Here is a 19,708-nt window from a genome sequence, read left to right as displayed (position 1 = left end):
ATGGCAATAGAGAACAAATAAAAATGAAAAAGAGCGAATCTCAAAGTCTTAAAGGAAGATTATTTCCAATATAGAATTTGTTGGGGCTCAGAGCAAGACACTCCAAAATATCCCACAATAGCATATTGCTTATTTTGAATTAAAGTTACTTCAGAAGCACAAAGGGCATTCTGACCCTCCTGTCTCTGTTACCCATGAAAGCACGAAATAAATCTCCCATGTGAAAGGTGCTCTCCCTGCATCCTTCCCACCAGAGCTGGGGAATTCAGGGCCGAGAAGCCTGCATAAACAAACCTTGTTAATTTACTACCTCAAGCCTAAAGTCTGCTTAAATTCCTCACTAATGACATACCCCAAACGTAAGTTTCTTTGTCCTGTCACTTCTTCACAAATTTATTGTTTCTTTGTGCAAAAGATACATAGACTGCCTGCTTTGTTCACTCTCTGAGCGTCATTTCTTTATGATCTCCAGTACGTATGTATTAAACTGCGTTTTTCTCCTCTTAACCTGGTCTTGTGTCAGTTTTACTACTAGTCCAGCCACAAGAACACAAGAAGGGAAGAAAGAGATTTTTCCCCACCCCAACAGTTTTGGCAAGCTGGCCAGGAGACATTACTGACCAGGAAACTGCTTTCTCCCTGAGGCTGCTGCAGCTCAGAGATCCTGGGACATCTGACACGGAAGGTGCAAAGAGGTAAGCTTTCTTACCACATCAGCCTCCCAGATCTCTGTCTTTGGGATGCAATGGGAATGAAAGTGGTGAGAGTTTCTTTTTCTCTCTCTAAATTCAGATTAGCAGGAGAAAATATTTGTGAAACTAGTTTCTTGGACTTAATAGCGACTTCGGCATTTGGTAAACAAGTAGTCTTGGTTTTGTTGATCCTTTCCTCCCTGAGAAGGTCCTTGCTTTCCTTTGTCTCTGTCTGTTGTGTCGTTGGTCATAAGGAGGAAGAACCGTAGGGCAGAACAGCAGTCACAGGCCCGTGATGAGCCTGCTGTTCGAGCTGGCCTCACAGACTGGGGAGTTTTACATTCTCACCAGACCAGCGTCTGTTTAGAGAAACTTGGCTGTGGGTCCCTCTGCAAAAACCGGATGAGGTTTCTCCTCCGTCTTGTTCTGTTTCCTGAAAGCTTGGCTTTGTGACCAGTGAAAATGTTTTCTCTGCTCTTTGCCATCCGGAAGGTGCATTTACTGGGGTGCACCTGGCGGCCGGTAGAAAGACTGGGGTTCTGAGACATGCAGTCACAAGCAGCACTCTCTCTGTCTGGCCGTGCTGGCTCTCAGGGGAGTTTGTCATAAAAGGTCCAGGCAGAAAGACCTCTGGTCGTCCCAACTGTCTTTGCTTGTTAGTGCTGGAAAAATCCCATTCCAGTAGCACCTGCCTGGTGTCACAGATTAGCAGGTCTGTGACTGGAGGCGTCCCATGCTCTCATGGGAGACCAGAGTCACCGTTTTCACTACACCATCCTTACCCCCGTGCAACCAAGGTCTTTCCTTTCTAGACTATTTTTGGGCGTGAACTTTGGGATCTTGTGAGGGCTACTTCTTTTGCACTCTCTTTTGGGGATGCCTCTTGTGTCCATTTATTAAGCCAGAAAAAGGCTTGGTGGTTTGAGTCGCTATTAAGATCCCTCTCGTCAATAGCCAGACCATGGATCCTTTAAATCGGAAAAACTTCTAAATTTGAAAACAAAAATTTTTAGGGCCGGCCCCATGGCTTAGCAGTTAAGTGCACGCGCTCTGCTGCTGGCGGCCCGGGTTCGGATCCCGGGCACGCACCAACGCACCACTTCTCTGGCCATGCTGAGGCCGCGTCCCACATACAGCAACTAGAAGGATGTGCAACTATGACATACAACTATCTACTGGGGCTTTTGGGGAAAAATAAATAAATAAATAAAATTGAAAAAAAGAAGAAAAAGAATTTTTTAGAGAGTTCTCATACTGGTATAATGGCTAGCCATTAAGACTCCTTAATAAGACAGAAAGACAGAAATTAGAACAAAAATCAAGTCCATTTAGACCCCTTCTTATTTGCCTTCAGACATTTGCAGATATTATTTAAAAAAAAAATCAGGACATTGGAAGCACAATTGTCTGATGCTTAAAAAGGAAAAGGAAAAAAGTAATATAACAGCTAGACTTAGGGGCTCCCTAACAAGACGAGAGAACAAACATTTAGACTTAATAAAATCCAGTGTAAATCCCCCCTTTGAAAATCTGGCTCCATCTGCCTGTTTTAGCTTCCTTTCCCCACAAAATTTAAAGAGCACAGCCGCCGAATCTCTAAGAGTGTACAGGTTACTCATGTGAGTGCTGAGAGCCGGAACACGAGCTCAGCAGTAATACTGAAGATGGGCAGTAGAGCTCACTTTGCGGGACTCTACAATCAGACTTGCCAACTTCAGGCCTTCCTGTGCAATATGCTTTACAGATTTATCCTAGAACCCCCTCCCAGGGAATTCATGTCCCTTGGACAACAGCCCTTTTACCTCCACTCAATGGCCATTCTGTAATGCCCAGTCAAGAGAAAAAAAAATTCCTGTTGTCCCTTCCTTTCCAAATCCTGAGCCCTTGGTTATTGGCCCTCCCTCTCCCAGGGATACTGTGACCTTCTTACTTGCCTCGCTTTGTGTTCTAAGGGCTTGGCTTAACCTTCTGCCTGCCTGGGACGTGCATGCAGGCTGTCAGTACTTTCTTTAGCTATCTTTGGGAATGTCTCTGGATCTTGGGAAGATAACAACCTTTGAGGACACCCCTTGGGTCCATAGAGTTGTATAATACTGCCCAAAATATTTACTGTTTGTCTCAGCTGCAAATTGACAAGATATTTAGAAGGATTTTTTAGTAGCTCTATGGTCAAAAATTGGCCAAATTAAAAATTGATGTTCAGACCCTGACAGGAATTTTTTTACAGGCCTTCTTCTCTAAGTTAAAATAAAACTATGGAGGCCGGCCCCGTGGCGTAGTGGTTAAGTGTGCGCGCTCCGCTGCTGGTGGCCTGGGTTCAGATCCGGGCGTGCACCGACTCACCGCTTGTCAAGCCATGCTGAGGCCGCGTCCCACATAAAGTGGAGGAAGATGGGCACGGATGTTAGCTCAGGGCCAGTCTTCCTCAGCAAACAGAGGAGGATTGGTGTGGATGTTAGCTCAGGGCTGTTCTTCCTCACAAAAAAATAAATAAATAAAACTATGTACCCAGAGGAAAGAAGCAAATTAGAGGTAATGTAATTGGACAGGTAAATCAACCTATGATGTCATTAAAGTTACAGCCCAATTTCTGAGGAATTGGCCTTATCTTGCAAATCTTTACAAACTGAAAACACAGCTGTAAAGGCCGTTCAGAGTCCACCTGTTTCCTTTCACCAATTCTAAAACCTCCCCTACTTTTCTCAAAAGGCTTGTACCCTCTCCTTATTTAGACCATTCCCAATTCCTAAGAATGAAGGAAAATTTTAAATCAAAATTACCCTGAAACACCTATAAAAAATATTGCATTTTTTTCTCTCTGTCCCTTGAAGTTATAAATGTTGCCACGTCTTTAAAATGTAAACACTCCAAAAGATAACAGCCCGTGATTGCTTGAGACTAAACCTGGCTAACTCAATCAGTGATGCCTAAGGTTACAAAAAAGGAAAAAATATTTGATTTAAATACAGGCTGCTAGGGGCCGGCCTGGTGGCGCAAGCGGTTAAGTGCGCGCGCTCTGCTGTGGCGGCCCGGGGTTCGCCGGTTTGGATCCTGGGCGCGCACTGATGCACCACTTGTAAGGCCATGCTGTGGCGGCGTCCCATATAAAGTGGAAGAAGATGGGTATGGATGTTAGTCCAGGGCCAAACTTCCTCAGCAAAAAAGAGGAGAGTTGGCAGATGTCAGCTCAGGACCGATCTTCCTCACACACACACAAAAAAACAACTTCCCCCTGGGGCCAGCCTGGTGGCTAGTGGTTAAGTGCGCGTGGTCCGCTGCGGTGGCCCAGGGTTTAGATCCCCAGTGTGCACCGACCCACTGCTTGTCAAGCCGTGCTGTGGCGGCGTCCCATGCAAAGTAGAGGAAGAGGGGCCCAGATGTTAGCCCAGGGCCAGTCTTCCTTGGCGAAAGGAGAAAGATTGGCATCGGACGTTAGCTGAGGGCCTATCTTCCTCACAAAAAAAAATAATAATAATAACTTCCCCAAGTCTTTATGATGGCTTAAAACTTTAAAGTTTTACTAGGTAAAGTTAAATTATAAAAAGTTCATTAAATATCTATATTATCTCCAGATAAGATAAAATAATAAAACATTAATTACTGTATAGGGGTTTATCTACTTTGGCTTCTTATTATAAAAAAAACTAAAAGATAAATTTGGGTCTATTAATAGACGTGTTTTGTGCTTTATTAAAAGATTACACTCTACAAAAATATGTTTCTAGAAATTACAAAACATATTCATAAATTTGCCAATCTGAAAATTATGAACATAACATATAGTTCACAATTGCTTACGTTTTTTTAAAAATAATTTTATTTATTTTTTCCCCCAAAGCCCCAGTAGATAGTTGTATGTCATAGTTGCACATCCTTCTAGTTGCTATATGTGGGACACGGCCTCAGCATGGCTGGAGAAGCGGTGCGTTGGTGCACGCCCGGGATCCGAACCCGGGCCGCCAGCAGCAGAGCGCACGCACTTAACTGCTAAGCCACGGGGCCGGCCAACAATTGCTTACTTTTTAATTTCCATTAGAAATTAAAGTTTCTAAGGGTTAAGAATTCTAATTAATATATGTAATTAAAGCTACCAAAAATAATACGAAAAGAAATCTCTATGTACAAAAAAAACAAGATCTCTGTTAAAAAAAAGGTATGGGAATCTTAAAAATAAAAAAAAAAGTATGAGAAATAGAGATACACTTTTTTTTAAATAATAATTTTATCTCATAATAAAGCTGGTTATTCCTGAATTTAAAAAAAAGAGAGAGAAGAAAATCCTTTTTTTTTTTTTTTGGTGAGGAAGATTAGCCCTGAGCTAACATCTGTCACTACTCCTCCTCTTTTTGCTGAGGAAGACTGGCCCTGGGCTAACATCTGTGCCCATCTTCCTCCATTTTATAAGGGACGCCGCCACAGCATGGCTTGACAAGCGGTGTGTCGATGTGCGCCTGGGATTCGAAACCCGGGCTGCCACAGCAGAGTGCACGCTCTTAACCACTACGCCACCAGGCCGGCCCCAAGAAAATCTTTTTAAAATTTTTCTTTTTTTTTTTTTTAAAGATTTTATTTATTCAGTTTTTTCCCCCCAAAGCCCCAGTAGATAGTTGTATGTCATAGGTTCACATCCTTCTAGTTGCTGTACGTGGGACTCGGCCTCACGTTGGACGGAGAAGTGGTGCCTCGGGGCACTCCCGGGATCCGAACCCGGGCCGCCAGCATCAGAGCGCGCACACTTAACCGCTCAGCCACAGAGCCGGCCCTAAAATTTTTCTATTTATTTTATTTATTTATTTTTTTCATTGCAGTAACGTTGGTTATAACATTGTATAAATTTCAGGTGTGCATCATTATACTTCTATCTCTGCATAGATTACATCATGTCCACCACCCAAATTACACTAATTACAATCATCATCACACACCTGTGCCTAATCATCCCCTTCACCCTCCTCCCTCCCCATTTCCCCTCTGGTAACCACCAATCCAGTCTCTGTCTCTATGTGTTTGTTTCTTGTTGTTTTTATCTTCTACTTATGAGTGAGATCATACGGTATTTGACCTTCTCCCTCTGACTTATTTCACTTAGCATAATATCCTCAGTGTCCATCCATGTTGTCACAAATGGCTGGATTCATCATTTTTGTGTGTGTGTGTGAGGAAGATCAGCCTGGAGCTAACATCCATGCCAATCCTCCTGTTTTTTTTTTTTTTTTTGCTGAGGAAGACTGGCCCCAGGCTAACATCCGTGCCCATCTTCCTCCACTTTATATGGGACGCCGCCACAGCATGACCTGACAAGCAGTGCATTGGTGCGCACCCGGGATCCGAACCTGGGCCGCCAGCAGTGGAGCGTGTGCACTTAACTGCTACGCCACAGGGCCGGCCCCTGGATTTCATCATTTCTTACTTCCAGGGTTCCTGACAGCCTAACCAGGTGAGTAAAGAAGGTCACTTTCTGGCATGTGTAAGAACCTCAAGGTATGTAGGGAGCCTCAAGAAGAGGGGAATTCACCCTAATCTGTAGGTATTGCAGGTGGAATATTTGGCTTCTTAGCCTCAAGAGGCTATAAAAGTTCAATCTGGAGATTCCTTATAAAAAGTTCCAGCAAAGCAAATTTAAAAGAGCCTGCATGATCAATCGCTATTCTTGCTGCACCTATGCAAGAAACTAAGCCAAGTTTATTGAAACTAGATTTACTTTATGAACTAATTCATCTTAATTTGACTATCTTTGATAAAATAAGGGTGATTTTAGAAAGAAAAATTATGTTTCAGTGGAAACTATAATACACACTTGTGAATATTAGATTCCAGTGCTATTAATTTTCCTTGAAGTTTTTATTTACCTAAAAACTGGACTAGACCTTAAATTCTTCTAATTTCCTCAAATATTTGGCTACAACTCTCCAAACGTTTCCAATGTTTCTCCCACTTTTGACTTGGAATCATTAAGAACTAAAGCTGCCTTTTTTTCCCCATAAGCCCTACAAATTGAAGCTGAACAACTTGATATAAACTTGAGAGAGAGATGGCCACGACAGCTCGCGTTTAAACAATCTTTGTGCCTGTTGCTAAGCCGTTCAGAAAGTTCACCTGAACATCCACGACATCATCAAAGACATTTCAAACTACAAAAGATGGTTCAACCTTGACATCTATAAATCTTCTTGACTGGCTGCCCCCTAGGCTCAGAAACTGGTCTATAATTTGCTCCAACCGTTAAGCATTGTTTTTCTTTGTTTCCGTAGACATGCCTCTTATTAAATACCTGATTGCTTGGACTGTAGACCTAACTTCGGGAGCCCACCTGCATCACTGCCTCCTGAACTGAGACACAGCTGTTTAACTAAACTAACCTATTTTCAAGGCCAAATGATCAAAAAAAAAAAGACCAAATGATTAATTCAATGAAATAATGGAAAAATTTACCAGGTCGGAGCCGGCCCCGTGACATAGTGGTTAAGTGCGCGCTCCGCTGCTGGCGGCCCAGGTTTGGATCCCGGGCGCGCACCAATGCACCCCTTGTCGGGCCATGCTGCGGCGGCGTCCCGAATAAAGTGGAGGAAAATGGGCATATATGTCAGCTCAGAGCCGGTCTTCCTCAGCAAAAAGAGGAGGATTGGCATGGATGTTAGCTCAGAGCCGGTCTTCCTCACAAAACATAAAAAAATCTACCATCTCAATTTTTAATATGTGAAACTTCTAGGGAAGTTTCAGAGGAGGGAACTGTTGGGACCCAAGGCAGGCCACCCCAAAATATCCCACTATAGCATAATAATTATTTTGAATTAACGTTACTAGTGAAGCAAAGAGGGCTTTCTTCTTTCTTGTGAGGAAGATCGGCCCTGGGCTAACATCCGTGCCCATCTTCCTCCACTTTATATGGGACGCCGCCACAGCACGGCCCGACAAGCAGTGCGTTGGTGTGCGCCCGGGATCCGAACTCCGGCCGCCAGCAGCGGAGCGCGCGCACTTAACCGCTACACCACCAGGCCGGCCCCCAGAGGGCATTCTGACCCTCCTGTCTCTGTTCTCCCTGAAAGCAGGAAATAAATCTCCCATGTGAAAGGTGCTCTCCATGCATCCTTCCCACCAGAGCTAGGGAATTCAGGGCCAAGAAACCTGCATAAACAAACCTTGTTAATTTACTACCTCAAGCCTAAACTCAGCTTAAATTCCTCACAAATTACGTACCCCAAACCTAAGTTTGTCAATTCTTCACAAATTTATTGTTTCTTTGTGTAAGAGATATGTATACTGCCTGCTTTGTTCACTCTCCAAGCATCATTTCTTTATGGTCTCCAATACATATGTATTATTATTTTTTATAATTTTATTTATTTTTCCCCCAAAGCCCCAGTAGATAGTTGTATGTCATAGCTGCACATCCTTCTAGTTGCTGTATGTGGGACGCAGCCTCAGCATGGCTGGAGAAGCAGTGCATCGGTGCGCGCCCGGGATCCGAACCCAGGCCGCCAGCAGCGGGGCGCGCACACTTAACCGCTAAGCCACGGGCCGGCCCCTCCAATACGTATGTATTAAAATGGGTTTTTCTCCTGTTAATATAGCCTTGTGTCAATTTTACTATTAGTCCAGCCAGAAGAACACAAGAAGGGAAGAAAGGGGATTTTCCTCCGCCCTGACAAATTCTGTACCCATCCATCAGGCATGAAGGTGGAATAAAGACATTTTCATGCATGTCAGATTTTTAAAAATTTACATCCCTTGTCCCCTGTCTTCGAAAGCTACTATGGAATATGCTCCACCAAAACAAGGGAGTAAACCAAGAAACAGGAAGATATGGGTCCAAGAGACAAGAGTGCTGACAGGGAGTTCCATTTGGGGTAGTTAGAAGGCTCTGGACAGATTCTTCAGGAAGATGAAAATGATAAAACACCTGTAGAGTCCAAAGATTTTTTTTTTTTAATTTTTCAGTAGTCATTTTTTCCTAAATGAGTGTTATATACATCATGGTACAAATCATAATAAAGAAATGCATTTATATATATTAATATTTCCTGTTACTGAATATTCCATTAAACATAACCATGACTTAATTATAAATTATAATGGGGCTAAGTAAAATATTAGGCTCTCATAAAAAATTAATTTATTAGCATATTGTCCAGACCTCACGAAGCATGTTGAGTCCACAGATCCTTAAGAAGAGCTTTAGAGACGTGGTAAAAAGTTTGGGGCTAAATCAGTAACAAATTTATTGAAAATTAAGCAAATGAAAAAAACCTCCAGGGAAAATAATCAGCTGTGCGGGAGATGAAGTTAGCTTTCCCCTAGTCTCATCTGTGAACTGCAGTTACAGGGGTGTCATGGTGCCAACGCTGAGAACTGAGCCAACTGAGATTATCGTTTAACGGCTGCGAGTGTGGTTGCGACAGGGAAGCAAAGAGCTCAATTCTCACCTTCTCTAGTGGGAAATCAAGAGTATGACTAGAATTGACAAGCTGAGAAGTAGTAATACAAGCATGTTATTTAGAAGCATGAAGATAAATACCGAAATAATCAGCTAAAAGAGGAACATGGGGCTGCCTCCGGGGAGAGGAAAGGTGGGTACAGGAGGACGGCCGTTCTAACACCTAGAACTATCTGAATCCTTAAACTGGGGGCAGGGCTAATTTTGATAAATAACGTCCAAACTCTAGAAAGGATTGATTTTATTCTCCATGCCACAAACCGGGCCTGTTGGTGGCCCCTCTCCAGTTTCTGGGGCACTGGGGGACTCAGGCCGTGTCCTCACCAAACACCCTGCTTCTGCTTCAGTCCCTCAGTCTGTCCACATCACGTCCACCCAGATGCGGGGTTCAGGGCTAGTCCTTGATGTGCACCCCCTTCAAGACCTGTACATTGTACAGGAGACTTCACTAAACATTCGGGAAGTGGAGGGTCCAGGCCAGGCATCCTTGTTTGCCAAATGGCCCCAGCTGTTCCTGCAACTTGGCCCTCCGCTCTCCTTCTGCTTCTGCCGAGAGGCCAGCCTGATTTTCACCAGCTCAGTGAGCGCTGCAGTGACGTATGCTTTGCAATGAAGCCTGAAACAGGTAAGGACCATTGCTCCCATTTTACAGATGGGGCAACCAAGTCAGGAGTCGTGAGTGGCTCAAGTCAGAGCTAAGGGGAGGCAGAGGTGAGATTCACACCTAGGTCCAGAGCCCCCAGGGCTGGAACCCCCCTTCCCTGCCAGCAGCATTCCAAGATCACCCTCGGGATGGACCTTCCTGGAGCTTGGTCAGTAAGACGGCTGTGGCGGGGAGGGACCCCGAGAGTGGAGCCCAGGGTCTTCGGGCTGAGCTACGGAGAAGGCAGGCCAGGATAAGTGGAGGGGCTCGGCTCTCAGGCCGGCTGTGTGTCCTCCACCACCTGCTCTCTAGCTGTGTGGCCCTGGGCCTGTCACCTAACCTTCCAGTGCAGAGTTAGTAACTTCCTCATAGGTGGCTGTGAAGGTTAAAGGAATTAACTCGTGGTGAGTCATCCCTCCTTAACCGGCCATTGTGTCTTCCTCTGACTAATGCTCTGCCCCGCAATCCTGACTCACCTGGCCTCTCTGGGAGCAGGCCAATGCCTACTCCCAAGCCTGGGTTTAAGACAGTCCCGGGGTTAGGGGGTTGGGTCAGACCTGCTCACTGGGGTTAAGTGTCAGGTGCTCTGAGAGTCCAACAAGTTTATGGGGTTGGGGGAGGGCTCCATGCAGCCCAGAGAGGGTGACCGGCTGACCCCAGGGCCACTCAAGCAGTTGGCTGCAGAGCTAGCAGCTTGCTCCCCAGCCCCCTGACTGCAGTCCCAGCCCCTGCTGAGTTGGGTCCAAGGTAGCTGACAGGGTAGGGGGCAGGGTGTTGTCTGGCAGGTGTTCTAGCACCACCCCCAGGCTGGGGCCACTCCCTTGTCCCCCTCCCTGACCATAAGCCTCCCACGTTAACCCAACCATCCTCTGGCTATGCCTCTGCCCAGGAGCAAGGGGTTGGGGAACGGACCTGCATGGCCCCTTCCCGCAGATCCAGAGAAAGGAGTGGGCTAGAGGCCCCCTCCCCCAATCTCTACCCTGTTGTGCTGGCTCCTCTCCCATCACCAGAGCCTCAGTCCTGGTGGTCAGGAGGGGGAGGCACCTGGGGCAAGGGCTGGAGGTTCAGCACCTTGGAGAGGGGACGGTCCTGCACTCAGAGTCCTGGTGTGGCCACCCACACCTGCTTCTCAACCTCTTAACACTTGAAGGAAGCTTCTAGGAATTTACCAGAGGGCACCCATGAGAGGGGCAGGCAGGATTTGAACTCATGTCTGAATCCTGAGCCAAGTCAGCGCACCTGATGTGCTTCAACAGGCCCAAGTAATGGACCCCAACCATGCCCCAACCAGCCACCCCCGGATGGGACCCAACAATCCTGAGTGACCCACATTCTTCTGAGAACGCTGCGGGGCAGCCCCAGAACAAGCAAAGCCCCTGAGTGGCCCCACCATGATCTTGTCAACCCCACAGCCCTGGCCCCATGGGTCTGTCACCACTGGCCTTCAGGGACCTTGGTGAAGGAACAACTAAGGCAGCTTCTCAGGACAGATTTGGGTCCAGTTTGATGCCTGCTGTGTTCCTTGGTGCCAGAGGTCAAGGGCCCGGCCTGCTATTCACAGCCTTGCGGAGGCAGACACTCAGAGGCCAGACAGCGAGGCCGGCTCAGAGCGGGCCCAATACCTGCTGACGGGGCCCCTGCCTGGGCCCATTCAAGGTCCGGGGACACACGATTCAGAACTTAGTTATAAATACACGTGTTTGGTGAGTGAGGGGCGACAGGTGGAGACGGAGCTGTACAGCTGGTATAGGCTGGAGGCTGAACGCCACACAGAGAGAGGGAGACAGACAGTCCACCCAGCAGGGCAGGCCAGGCAGCACTCTGGGGCCTGTAACACTTGGTTGGTGGCGCGCCGGCGGGGGTCTTGTCCAGGGCTGGTGGGGCCCAGGTGCCCTGGAGGCTCCCGGCCCGAGGTCCTGGGCGGCGTCGGCAGCGGCACCTGGGCTCAGCTCACATCGTTCAGGGCCTGGGGGGACATGAGGCCTTGTCAGGAGGATGCCAGGTCGTGTGGGGGCCGAGGTGGCCCCTCAGGGAGTCCTGGGTCCCCGGCCCCGCCCCGCAGGTGGCTCACCTTGCGGGCAAACTCAGGCAGGACAAAGGCTGCCTGGTGCACGTCGGAGTTGTAGTATTTCAGCTGCATCTGTTCCACCTGCTTCTGCGTCAGCTGCTGCACGGGCTCCCGGAAGTTGGTGCTCTGGGCACAGGGGCAGGGGGCATCAGGGGAGTGCTCTCTGTGCCCATCTGCCCCCCTCCCAGCCCTGGGACAGCCAGGGGCTCACGGGATTTTTGCTGCACAGCATGAAGCCGATCTGGCCGCTGGGGTAGGTGGGGATGGTGCAGTACGCGTAGTCCACCACGGGGAAGAGCGACTTGCAGAACTGCCGCATCTCCTTGATGAGGTCCAGGTGCAGCCACTGACACTCGCCTGGGGCGGGTCGGCAGCATCAGCACCGGGCAGGCTGGCACTGCCCCACCCTGCCCCGGCCCAGCCTCTCCCAACTGCTCGAGGCTCGCTCACCCTGGCAGCAGAGGATGCCGTCCTCCTTGAGGGCCGTCCTCATGAGCTGGTAATAGGACTCCTTGAAGAGACTCTCAGCAGGGCCTGCGGGGAGGGAGGGATGAGGGCTAAGGAACACCCTCTGGCCGAGACCTTCTGAGCCTGGCACTGGAGGGGGGGGGCACTGTCACCCCCACCACAAGACCCACACAGTTGCTAAGGGGCAGAGACGGGATTTGAACCCAGGTCTGTGGAATTCAGAAACCAACCATGAAGAGGGTGCTTCTGACCCACTGCCCCAGTACCTGAGGGGGTTCCACATTTTACCCCATTGCTGGGGCATTTTCATTGGCACTGTATTAGGGGAATCTCAACCCTGGGTTAACACTAGATCCCACTCCTGCCCTATGCTGGTCTGTCAAGAGCAGAAAGGTGGCTGAAGAGGAAAGTGGGGCCTCAGTGGGCCAAGGCCAGAGCCCCACTCTCCTCCAGGTCCCCAACCAATTTGTGAACTTTGTGCGGTTGCCTGGTCCCCCTGCTCTGCTGAGCCAGGTTTGAGGGGGAAAAGTGCACCTGAGAAGAGAAAGTGCAGCTCCAATTCTGGGGCCCCCGGTCCTCAGAGGAGGAGGCTGGTCTCTGCACTGATGGCTGCCAGAGGGCCCTGGGCCCATCCTTTGCTTACCCATGGGGTCTGAGGAGTCAGTGATGATGACATCAAAGGCGTCCTGGTTCTGTTTCATGAACTCAAAACCGTCGCCCACATGTAGGGTCAGCTTTGAACTGGAGTAGCCAACGGCCATACCCGGCAGGAACTTCTTAGAGACTTGAATGACATCCTGGGTGGGGACAGGAGGGACCAGCCTGGGCCAGGGGGGCTAGGGGCACTGGAGCCAGGCGGAGTGGAAGGGGACTCCCGGCAGTCCCTCTCATAGCTTGGTCACCTTGGGCAAGCCATTCACTTTGTGGGACCCCGGTTTCCACATCTGTAAGATGGGGAACACCCTGGTACCTCCCCTTCCCACAGCTCCTCGTGGACAGATGGCTCCTGCCTGCTGCTCGGCCTGCATCTCCACCGTCCCAGGTCCATCCCCCCAGCCCAGCTGCCCCATCCGAGTGGCTTTCTTGCTATTTCAGAGGGTGGTAGTAATTCCAGCCTCCACCACGAGAACCTTTGCCGGCCTCCACGTGGGCAGCTGCTTGTTCAGGCCTCAGCTCAAACCCACCTCCTCAAGGCCTGCCCTGACCCGCCTCCACTCTCCCCCTGCCTTCTCTCATCCCCTGGCCCATGATGCCTTTATCAGATCACTCTCGGATGTCTCCTCCTAACTAGAACATCAGCTCCCAAGGTGAATGCTCTGTCCACTCACCACTGTACCCCAGCACCCAGAGCAATGGCTGCGCATGGTTGACGCGCAGCAAGAGCGTGTATAATGGGCAGATGCTCTAGTGGTTGGAATATCTCTGGGCCTTGTTTCAAACTTGAATTAAAGACCAGCTCTCAGTCTTACTAAGAACTGACATCATGGTACACCTACTGTGTGCCAGGCCCTCTACTATCTGGCTTTCCTAATGGATCCTCCCAACATGTTTTTCAGATGAAGATACAGGCCTAGAAATATTAAATGACTTGCCCAAGGCCCACAGCCGACTCAGGGCAGAACAGGCACTGGAACCCAAATCCCGGCCCTGCTCTGAGGTGAGCACTCACCTCGTCAATCTCACACTGGACCACAGACTCCAGGGAGGGATGCTTCACCACCTCCCGCAGGACGCCCCCGTCCCCGCCCCCGATGATCAGCACCTGGGAGGGGGAGGAACAGTCAGGAGCAGGGCCCAGCCTGCACTGGGCAGATGCACTCACACAGAACCATCTGGAACAAGGGTAGGCGTCTCTGATCCACAGGCCTCAGTACTTCATTTTCTACTCTCAGAAACACTTTCCTGCCTCAGGAACTTGGCACCAGGTGTCCCCTTTTCCTGGAAAAGCCTCCAGGACTGCTCCTTCTTAAGCTTCAGGCCTCAGCCGGAACTGTTTGCTCCTCAAAGACCGTCAGTCCCTTTGGCCCCCCCCACTCTCCTTGTGCTTGCTAGCACTTTCTCTGACAACTGTTTAGGAAGCACCTGGGCTGAGCGCTGGGCACATCTGGGCCCTCCAGCACTGTTCTGCAGGACCCTGAGAGCTGGGTTTCCTATCACTGGGCTCAGGGGGCATCCGAGGGGAGCGGGATACCTTGCGGGGGTTGGGGTGGCTGCAGAGGGGCAGGTTGGCTATCATCTCCTGGTAGGAGAACTCATCCCTCTCTGTGCACTGGATGACGCCGTCCAACACCAGCACGTTACCGTAGGTCTTACTGCGGGCAGGAGTGATAATCAGGGAACTGGGTCCCCTGGGGTTGGGGCACCGTGCCCCCAGCCGCCCTGGGTGAGAAGAATCTCGCGCAACCTGCCCAGGGGTTCCAGGGGTGAGTACTGGGGGTGACCAGTGGCGAGGATCAGCAGGCAGGCCCGCTGGCTGGGGGTTGGGGTTGGACTCGGGGTCCCGGCTCTGACGTGTCCCGGACTGACACGTGGAGCTGGGCGCGTAGGGTCGGCGCCGACTCCGGTTCCCTCCCCGCCGAAGAGGACCGCCCGAAACGTCGGCCCCCAGCGCAGAGAGACGGGATGCAGGGTGGGGAGGGGACCCAGGGAGGTGACAGGCCTAGTTCATGAGAAGTTCCGACAGTTTTGCAGGGGGAGGGGCGGGCAGAGACGACCGGGGCCGTCCGGAGGTAAAGGGCGCAAGACAGGGGTCCGGCAGGAAGAGGGTGGTCTGGGCCGGATCAGGGCAGGAGTCGCGGCCGGCTCGCGCGCGGGTGGGCAGCGGGCGGTCTGACCTGAGAGCCGTGGCAGGGGCGCGGGGCGCGGGGCGGGGGCCGGGCAGCAGTGGTACCTGCGGAAGACAAGGATATCCTGGTACCGCGAGCGCTGGTGGTGGAGCAGCTGCTCCACCTGCAGGGACAGGGCCTGGCCGGGCCACAGGCTGCACGTCTCGCGGAACCAGCCCTCGCGGATGGCGGCAGGGCCGGGGGCGGCGGGGCCGTCGGGGCCGGGCTCCATGGCGGGCGGACGGGCGGCGCGGCGCGCGGGCCCGGGACTGCAGGCCGCGCGGAGCCGCAGCACAACGGGACCAGGTCTGCCTGCCGCCCGCGCCGCAACCTAACCGGCCCGCCGGGGCGGTGCCTGCGGGCGGGGGCGGGACCCAAGCCCTCCAATGGCAGCGCGGCAGTGGGTGGGCGGAGACCCGGCGGCACCGCCCCCTGCCGGGTCTCCGAGCGCGCTCATTGGCCGCCGGCCGGCAGCGCGGCGCCCAGTGGCCGGGGCCGGCCGTCCGTCGGCGGCAGCAGGGTAGTGCGGCACGCTGTGAGGGGCCACGTGGGGCCTGGGCCGGGGGGCCCGGCTCCGGCCGCGGGGTGGGTTCCGGGGCGGGCCGGCGGAAGGGGTCCGGGTCCCTCGTCCGGCCCCGCGCCGACCGGGCGGTGCAGCCCCAGGGCCCCTGCCCCCTTCCCGAGTCCGGGAGGCACCGAGGGCCGCAGAGAGGGAGCGAAGGGGTGCCCCACTCGGCGGGGAAACGTGAGCTGACCTCTCGGGCTCGCGCGCAGTTTCCAAGCCCTGGGACGTGCGGACCGCCGGCTCGAGCTTTTGGGCTGGAGGAACGGGAGCGGGCGGCTACATTGTCGGGCGAAGAGTTACGTTGTTGCGCCGGAGCGATAGGGTAGAATGTATCTCTCGCCGCGTCCGCAAATTTGGCTCCTTGTTGGACTCGAACGGTGTGTGGTTTGTCGGGGGCGCACGGAGGGTTTTTATTTACTTGAAAAGGACCATCACAGCCCCGAGACTTAAGCTAGGTTTAGCCATTTTCCCTTCGATTCTCTGATCCAAGAGGGTATGATTGCTGAATAAGAAAGAGTTCTTTTCTAAACGAGTTTCTAAATTTACCAGCAATGTCCCGGAAGAGGCCAACACATGCATATTCAGCACCAAAAAAGACTGGCACACAGTTTTTTGACAAACTGGGCCGTGCTCCTTGGAAGGGTGGGCGGGAATGTGCTGTTTTTAGGAAAATGCCAAGTAACTTCTCTGAATCATATTAAGCATGCTAATTACCAAATATTAAATGCTAATTGCTCTACGTGCGTAGTTCTTTGCACGCCAAGGAAGGGAGATGAAACTGGTATAAGCTACTGGTGACATGACAGGGATGTTTCTTGACTGATGTTTTGCAGCCTCCCCTTGGAGGTGGAAGCACGTTCTGTCTCTTAACCCCAGATGAGTAACACAGTCGTGTTTATCAGCCAGTGCAGGTGTCAAGCCTTACAGCAACAATGTGCCTTGGTGAACTTGAAGCTCCTTTTATTTTTATTTTTTATTTTTTTATTTATTTTTCCCTTTTCTTTCTTTCTTTCTTTTTTTCCCCCCAAATCCCCAGTAGATAGTTGTATGTCATAGCTGCACATCCTTCTAGTTGCTGTATGTGGGACGTGGCCTCAGCATGGCTGGAGAAGCAGTGCGTTGGTGCGCGCCGGGGATCCGAACCCGGGCTGCCAGCAGCGGAGCGCGCGCACTTAACCGCTAAGCCAGGGGGCCGGCCCTGAAGCTCCTTTTAAAGGGGAGGTGAGCCAAGGCACCAAAGAATGGCTAGGAGATGGCTTGGAACTGTTGCAGGACCCCATGTCATTCAGAAAAGGATCACAGTAGATAAGACAGTTGACCAGTATGTCCAGTTACTACAGGCTTGACTGGGTTCATCCTGTACTTGGGTCAAGGAGTTTGCATCACAGCCTGTGCTTCCTCCATCAAGACATTTACGCCTGAGTTGTGGTCGCCTGTTTACTTCTGTGTACCCTGAGCCAGACTGTAAGCTCCATGAGACTAGGGATGGTGTCTGTAGCTGGCAGCACTGGATAACAGGCTGAGTGAATGTAGGAAGCCAGGATGCCTGTCCAGACACCTTGTGGAGTCACCTGTCTTGACCTTCTTCCAGGTGCTGTAGAGCTGAGCCTAGACAAGGGGACCTGGCTGTCCTAGGGCACTGCATGGGAGGGACAGTGGAGGATCAAGTCCACCCCATCCCTCCTGCAAGTGGAGCAGAGCTGCTCCAGCATGTGCCTCCTCGAATGAGAAGGACCATGAATGACACCCTTTGCCCTTCTGCAGAGGAGGTGAAACCACGTCTTGGCCCCAAGCACCAAGAGCAAGTGGGACTTCTAGGCTAGCACGTATAGCAGTGGCTTAAACCTTCCAAGTTCAAACAAAAGGAAGGCTCTGAATAAACTGCAGGCAAAAAAGTCCCCAAGATGTACAGGACCATGAACCCAGAAATGCTACCCAACTTCAGATCACAAGGAGGAAGAACTGTGGTGTTGCTAGAAGTCGCCATCATTACACAGCCTGGTTAAATTTACAAATGATGTGGAAAGTCAGGATGGAGGAAACCAAGGTATAGTATGAAATGTTTCCCCCAATTCAGGCCAATGTGCATTTAAAATTCAGTTGTAAAGCATTACTGCCTAGTAGATCGACTGTCCCAACCTTCTCAAGCGCAGTTTACAGATGGGGGAGAGGAGGGAGGTGGGCGAATGGCGACTGTCCAAGGCAGTGGTTTAAGTGGGGCTGCCACAGGGTAGGGATGTGTGTCTCTGTCATCCGACAGACTTTTCGACAGTTAGCACCTGAGAGTCATTTTTTATTTTTATTTTTTTGTGAGGAGGATTGGCTCTGGGCTAACATCCGTGCCGATCTTCCTCCATTTTGTATATGGGATGCCGCCACACATGGCTTGATGAGCGGTGTGTCAGTCCGTGCCCGGGGATTGGAACCTGTAAACCTTGAGCTGATGAAGTGGAGCACGCGAACTTAACCACTATGCCACTGGGCCAGCCCCGAGAGTCATTTTTTAAGCATCGTGTTCAGCCAGGCAGACAGCTGTGGTTGTAAGTGGGAACGAATTTGGCTATTACGTGGTGGTATTTGGTTGAGAACACTTATGGCAAGCTGCCTAAGGCACCATAAACAGCAGCCTGCCTCCTTGAGCAGAGCCCTTCTGCTCATAAACTCTCCACCTCCAACCCGCCGGCCCTGCCAGACCCCTCTTCCCAGAGCACAGGCTAGTTGCAGCCTCCGTGGTTCAGAATCCCTGAGCAGTTCCCGACTGGCTTACCCACGCCCCTCCATACACTCACCTGTCCTCCCTGGTCCCTGGGAATCCAAGCGCCCTAACCGTGACCTGAAGCTCCGCAGAAATGAACTACAGCTGCTCTCCGTACACCCCCAGGCTTTTGTCTTCATCCCATGACTCTGGAGTCCTGGACCTTTGGGTTCCATGGACCAGTAAAATTTCAAAAACACATCTGGGGACTGACATTGGGCTGTCCAAGGAAGGACACTTAAGAAGACCTCAACTCGTACTGTCTATGGTCCCCATCTTTTTAAAAAACAAAAACACATCGCCACAAAGATAAAATTGTAAGGATCTTCTAAGTAAAGGACAAGAAATCATTTCACCTTTATGAGAAATTTCATACATCATCTCCATTGTTCTCATCTCACCTCTGACCAGTGCTCAGCCCACTGCTGCCCACTAAGCAGGGTCTGGGGCGCACTGCCCCCCTTAGGACAGTGGCTCTCAAACTTCAGCATGCCTAAGAATCACCTGGAGAGCTTGTTAAAACCAAGTTCCGGGCCTGTCCCTCGGTCCTGACTGGGCAGGTCTGGGTGGAGCGTGGGGTTCTGCCTTTCTAACTGGCTCCCAGTTGTCTCTATCAGAGGCCCCCACTTTGAGTAGCACTGGCTACAAGGTTCTCTGGATTTCTTCCCTGATGCTTCAAGGTCCAACCCAAATGCACCTTTCATGAAGCCTCCTCAGTAGAAAATAATTTCTCTTTTAAAAATTCTTGACTATTTTTTATAGCAGAGATGCTGCCATTTTTTGGCAGACCACCTGTTATGCCTCAATGTCTGTTCTTTCCAAATTCGATAGCCCTGGATTTTTAGCTGGGCACATGGGCATTGAAATAATGACTTTCCCAGTAGCCTTTGCTGCAGCCATGTGACTAAGATCTGGCCAATGGGAAGTGGAAATGGGCAGTATCCTTTTAAAGGGAGAGTGGGAGCTTGTCACCTCCCCTCCTTCCAGCTGAATGGAATGAGGATGCAATGGATGGAGCCAGGGCAGTTGCCCGGCCCATGAGGTGGAAGCCCTGTGTTGGTGCTGAGGATGGATAAGAGCCAGTCTGAGGACCAGAGTCACCATGCTGGCTCTGGACTGACTATATTTACAGAAGAGAGAGAGAAAAAACATCTGTTTTGCTAAGCCACTGATAGTTTGGCTTTTCTGTCAGCTTCAACCATTCTAGTCCTAACTAGTACAAACCCTCGCCCATTTTGGGACAGGCTGTTCCCTGCTG

At 50.9% G+C, this 19,708-nt stretch overlaps 1 protein-coding gene across 1 annotated transcript; it reads right to left on the bottom strand.

Moving 5' to 3' along the window:
• Nucleotides 1–11,449: 11,449 nt before the first annotated feature.
• On the bottom strand, nt 11,450–15,402 carry SRM (spermidine synthase). Its single transcript, XM_004426087.3, has 8 exons — nt 15,196–15,402; nt 14,497–14,617; nt 13,975–14,067; nt 12,949–13,102; nt 12,288–12,371; nt 12,049–12,194; nt 11,841–11,963; nt 11,450–11,735 (listed from the first exon to the last, which is right to left on the bottom strand). Exons 1-8 carry the CDS (start codon nt 15,360–15,362, stop codon nt 11,715–11,717), a joined length of 909 nt encoding a protein of 302 aa, XP_004426144.3. The 5' UTR covers nt 15,363–15,402; the 3' UTR covers nt 11,450–11,714.
• Between the last annotated feature and the right edge of the window lie 4,306 nt (nt 15,403–19,708).

This window comes from Ceratotherium simum, chromosome 22 (genome assembly GCF_057802395.1).
Source record: "Ceratotherium simum simum isolate JZ-2026a chromosome 22, ASM5780239v1, whole genome shotgun sequence".
Classification (NCBI taxonomy): Eukaryota; Metazoa; Chordata; class Mammalia; order Perissodactyla; family Rhinocerotidae; genus Ceratotherium; species Ceratotherium simum.
The sequence above is the reverse complement of the archived record's forward strand: the minus strand, read 5'-3'. Positions and strand labels throughout refer to the sequence as shown.

Bases quoted from the DNA above. Each gene is read 5' to 3' on its own strand.
- SRM (XM_004426087.3), bottom strand. From the start codon at position 15,362: ATGGAGCCCGGCCCCGACGGCCCCGCCGCCCCCGGCCCTGCCGCCATC. The intron at 14,068-14,496 runs GTATCCCGCTCC...TCCCCCTCCCAG, and splicing joins GCCACCCCAACCCCCGCAAG to GTGCTGATCATCGGGGGCGG. The intron at 13,103-13,974 runs GTGAGTGCTCAC...GTCCCCACCCAG, and splicing joins TCCAGTGTGAGATTGACGAG to GATGTCATTCAAGTCTCTAA.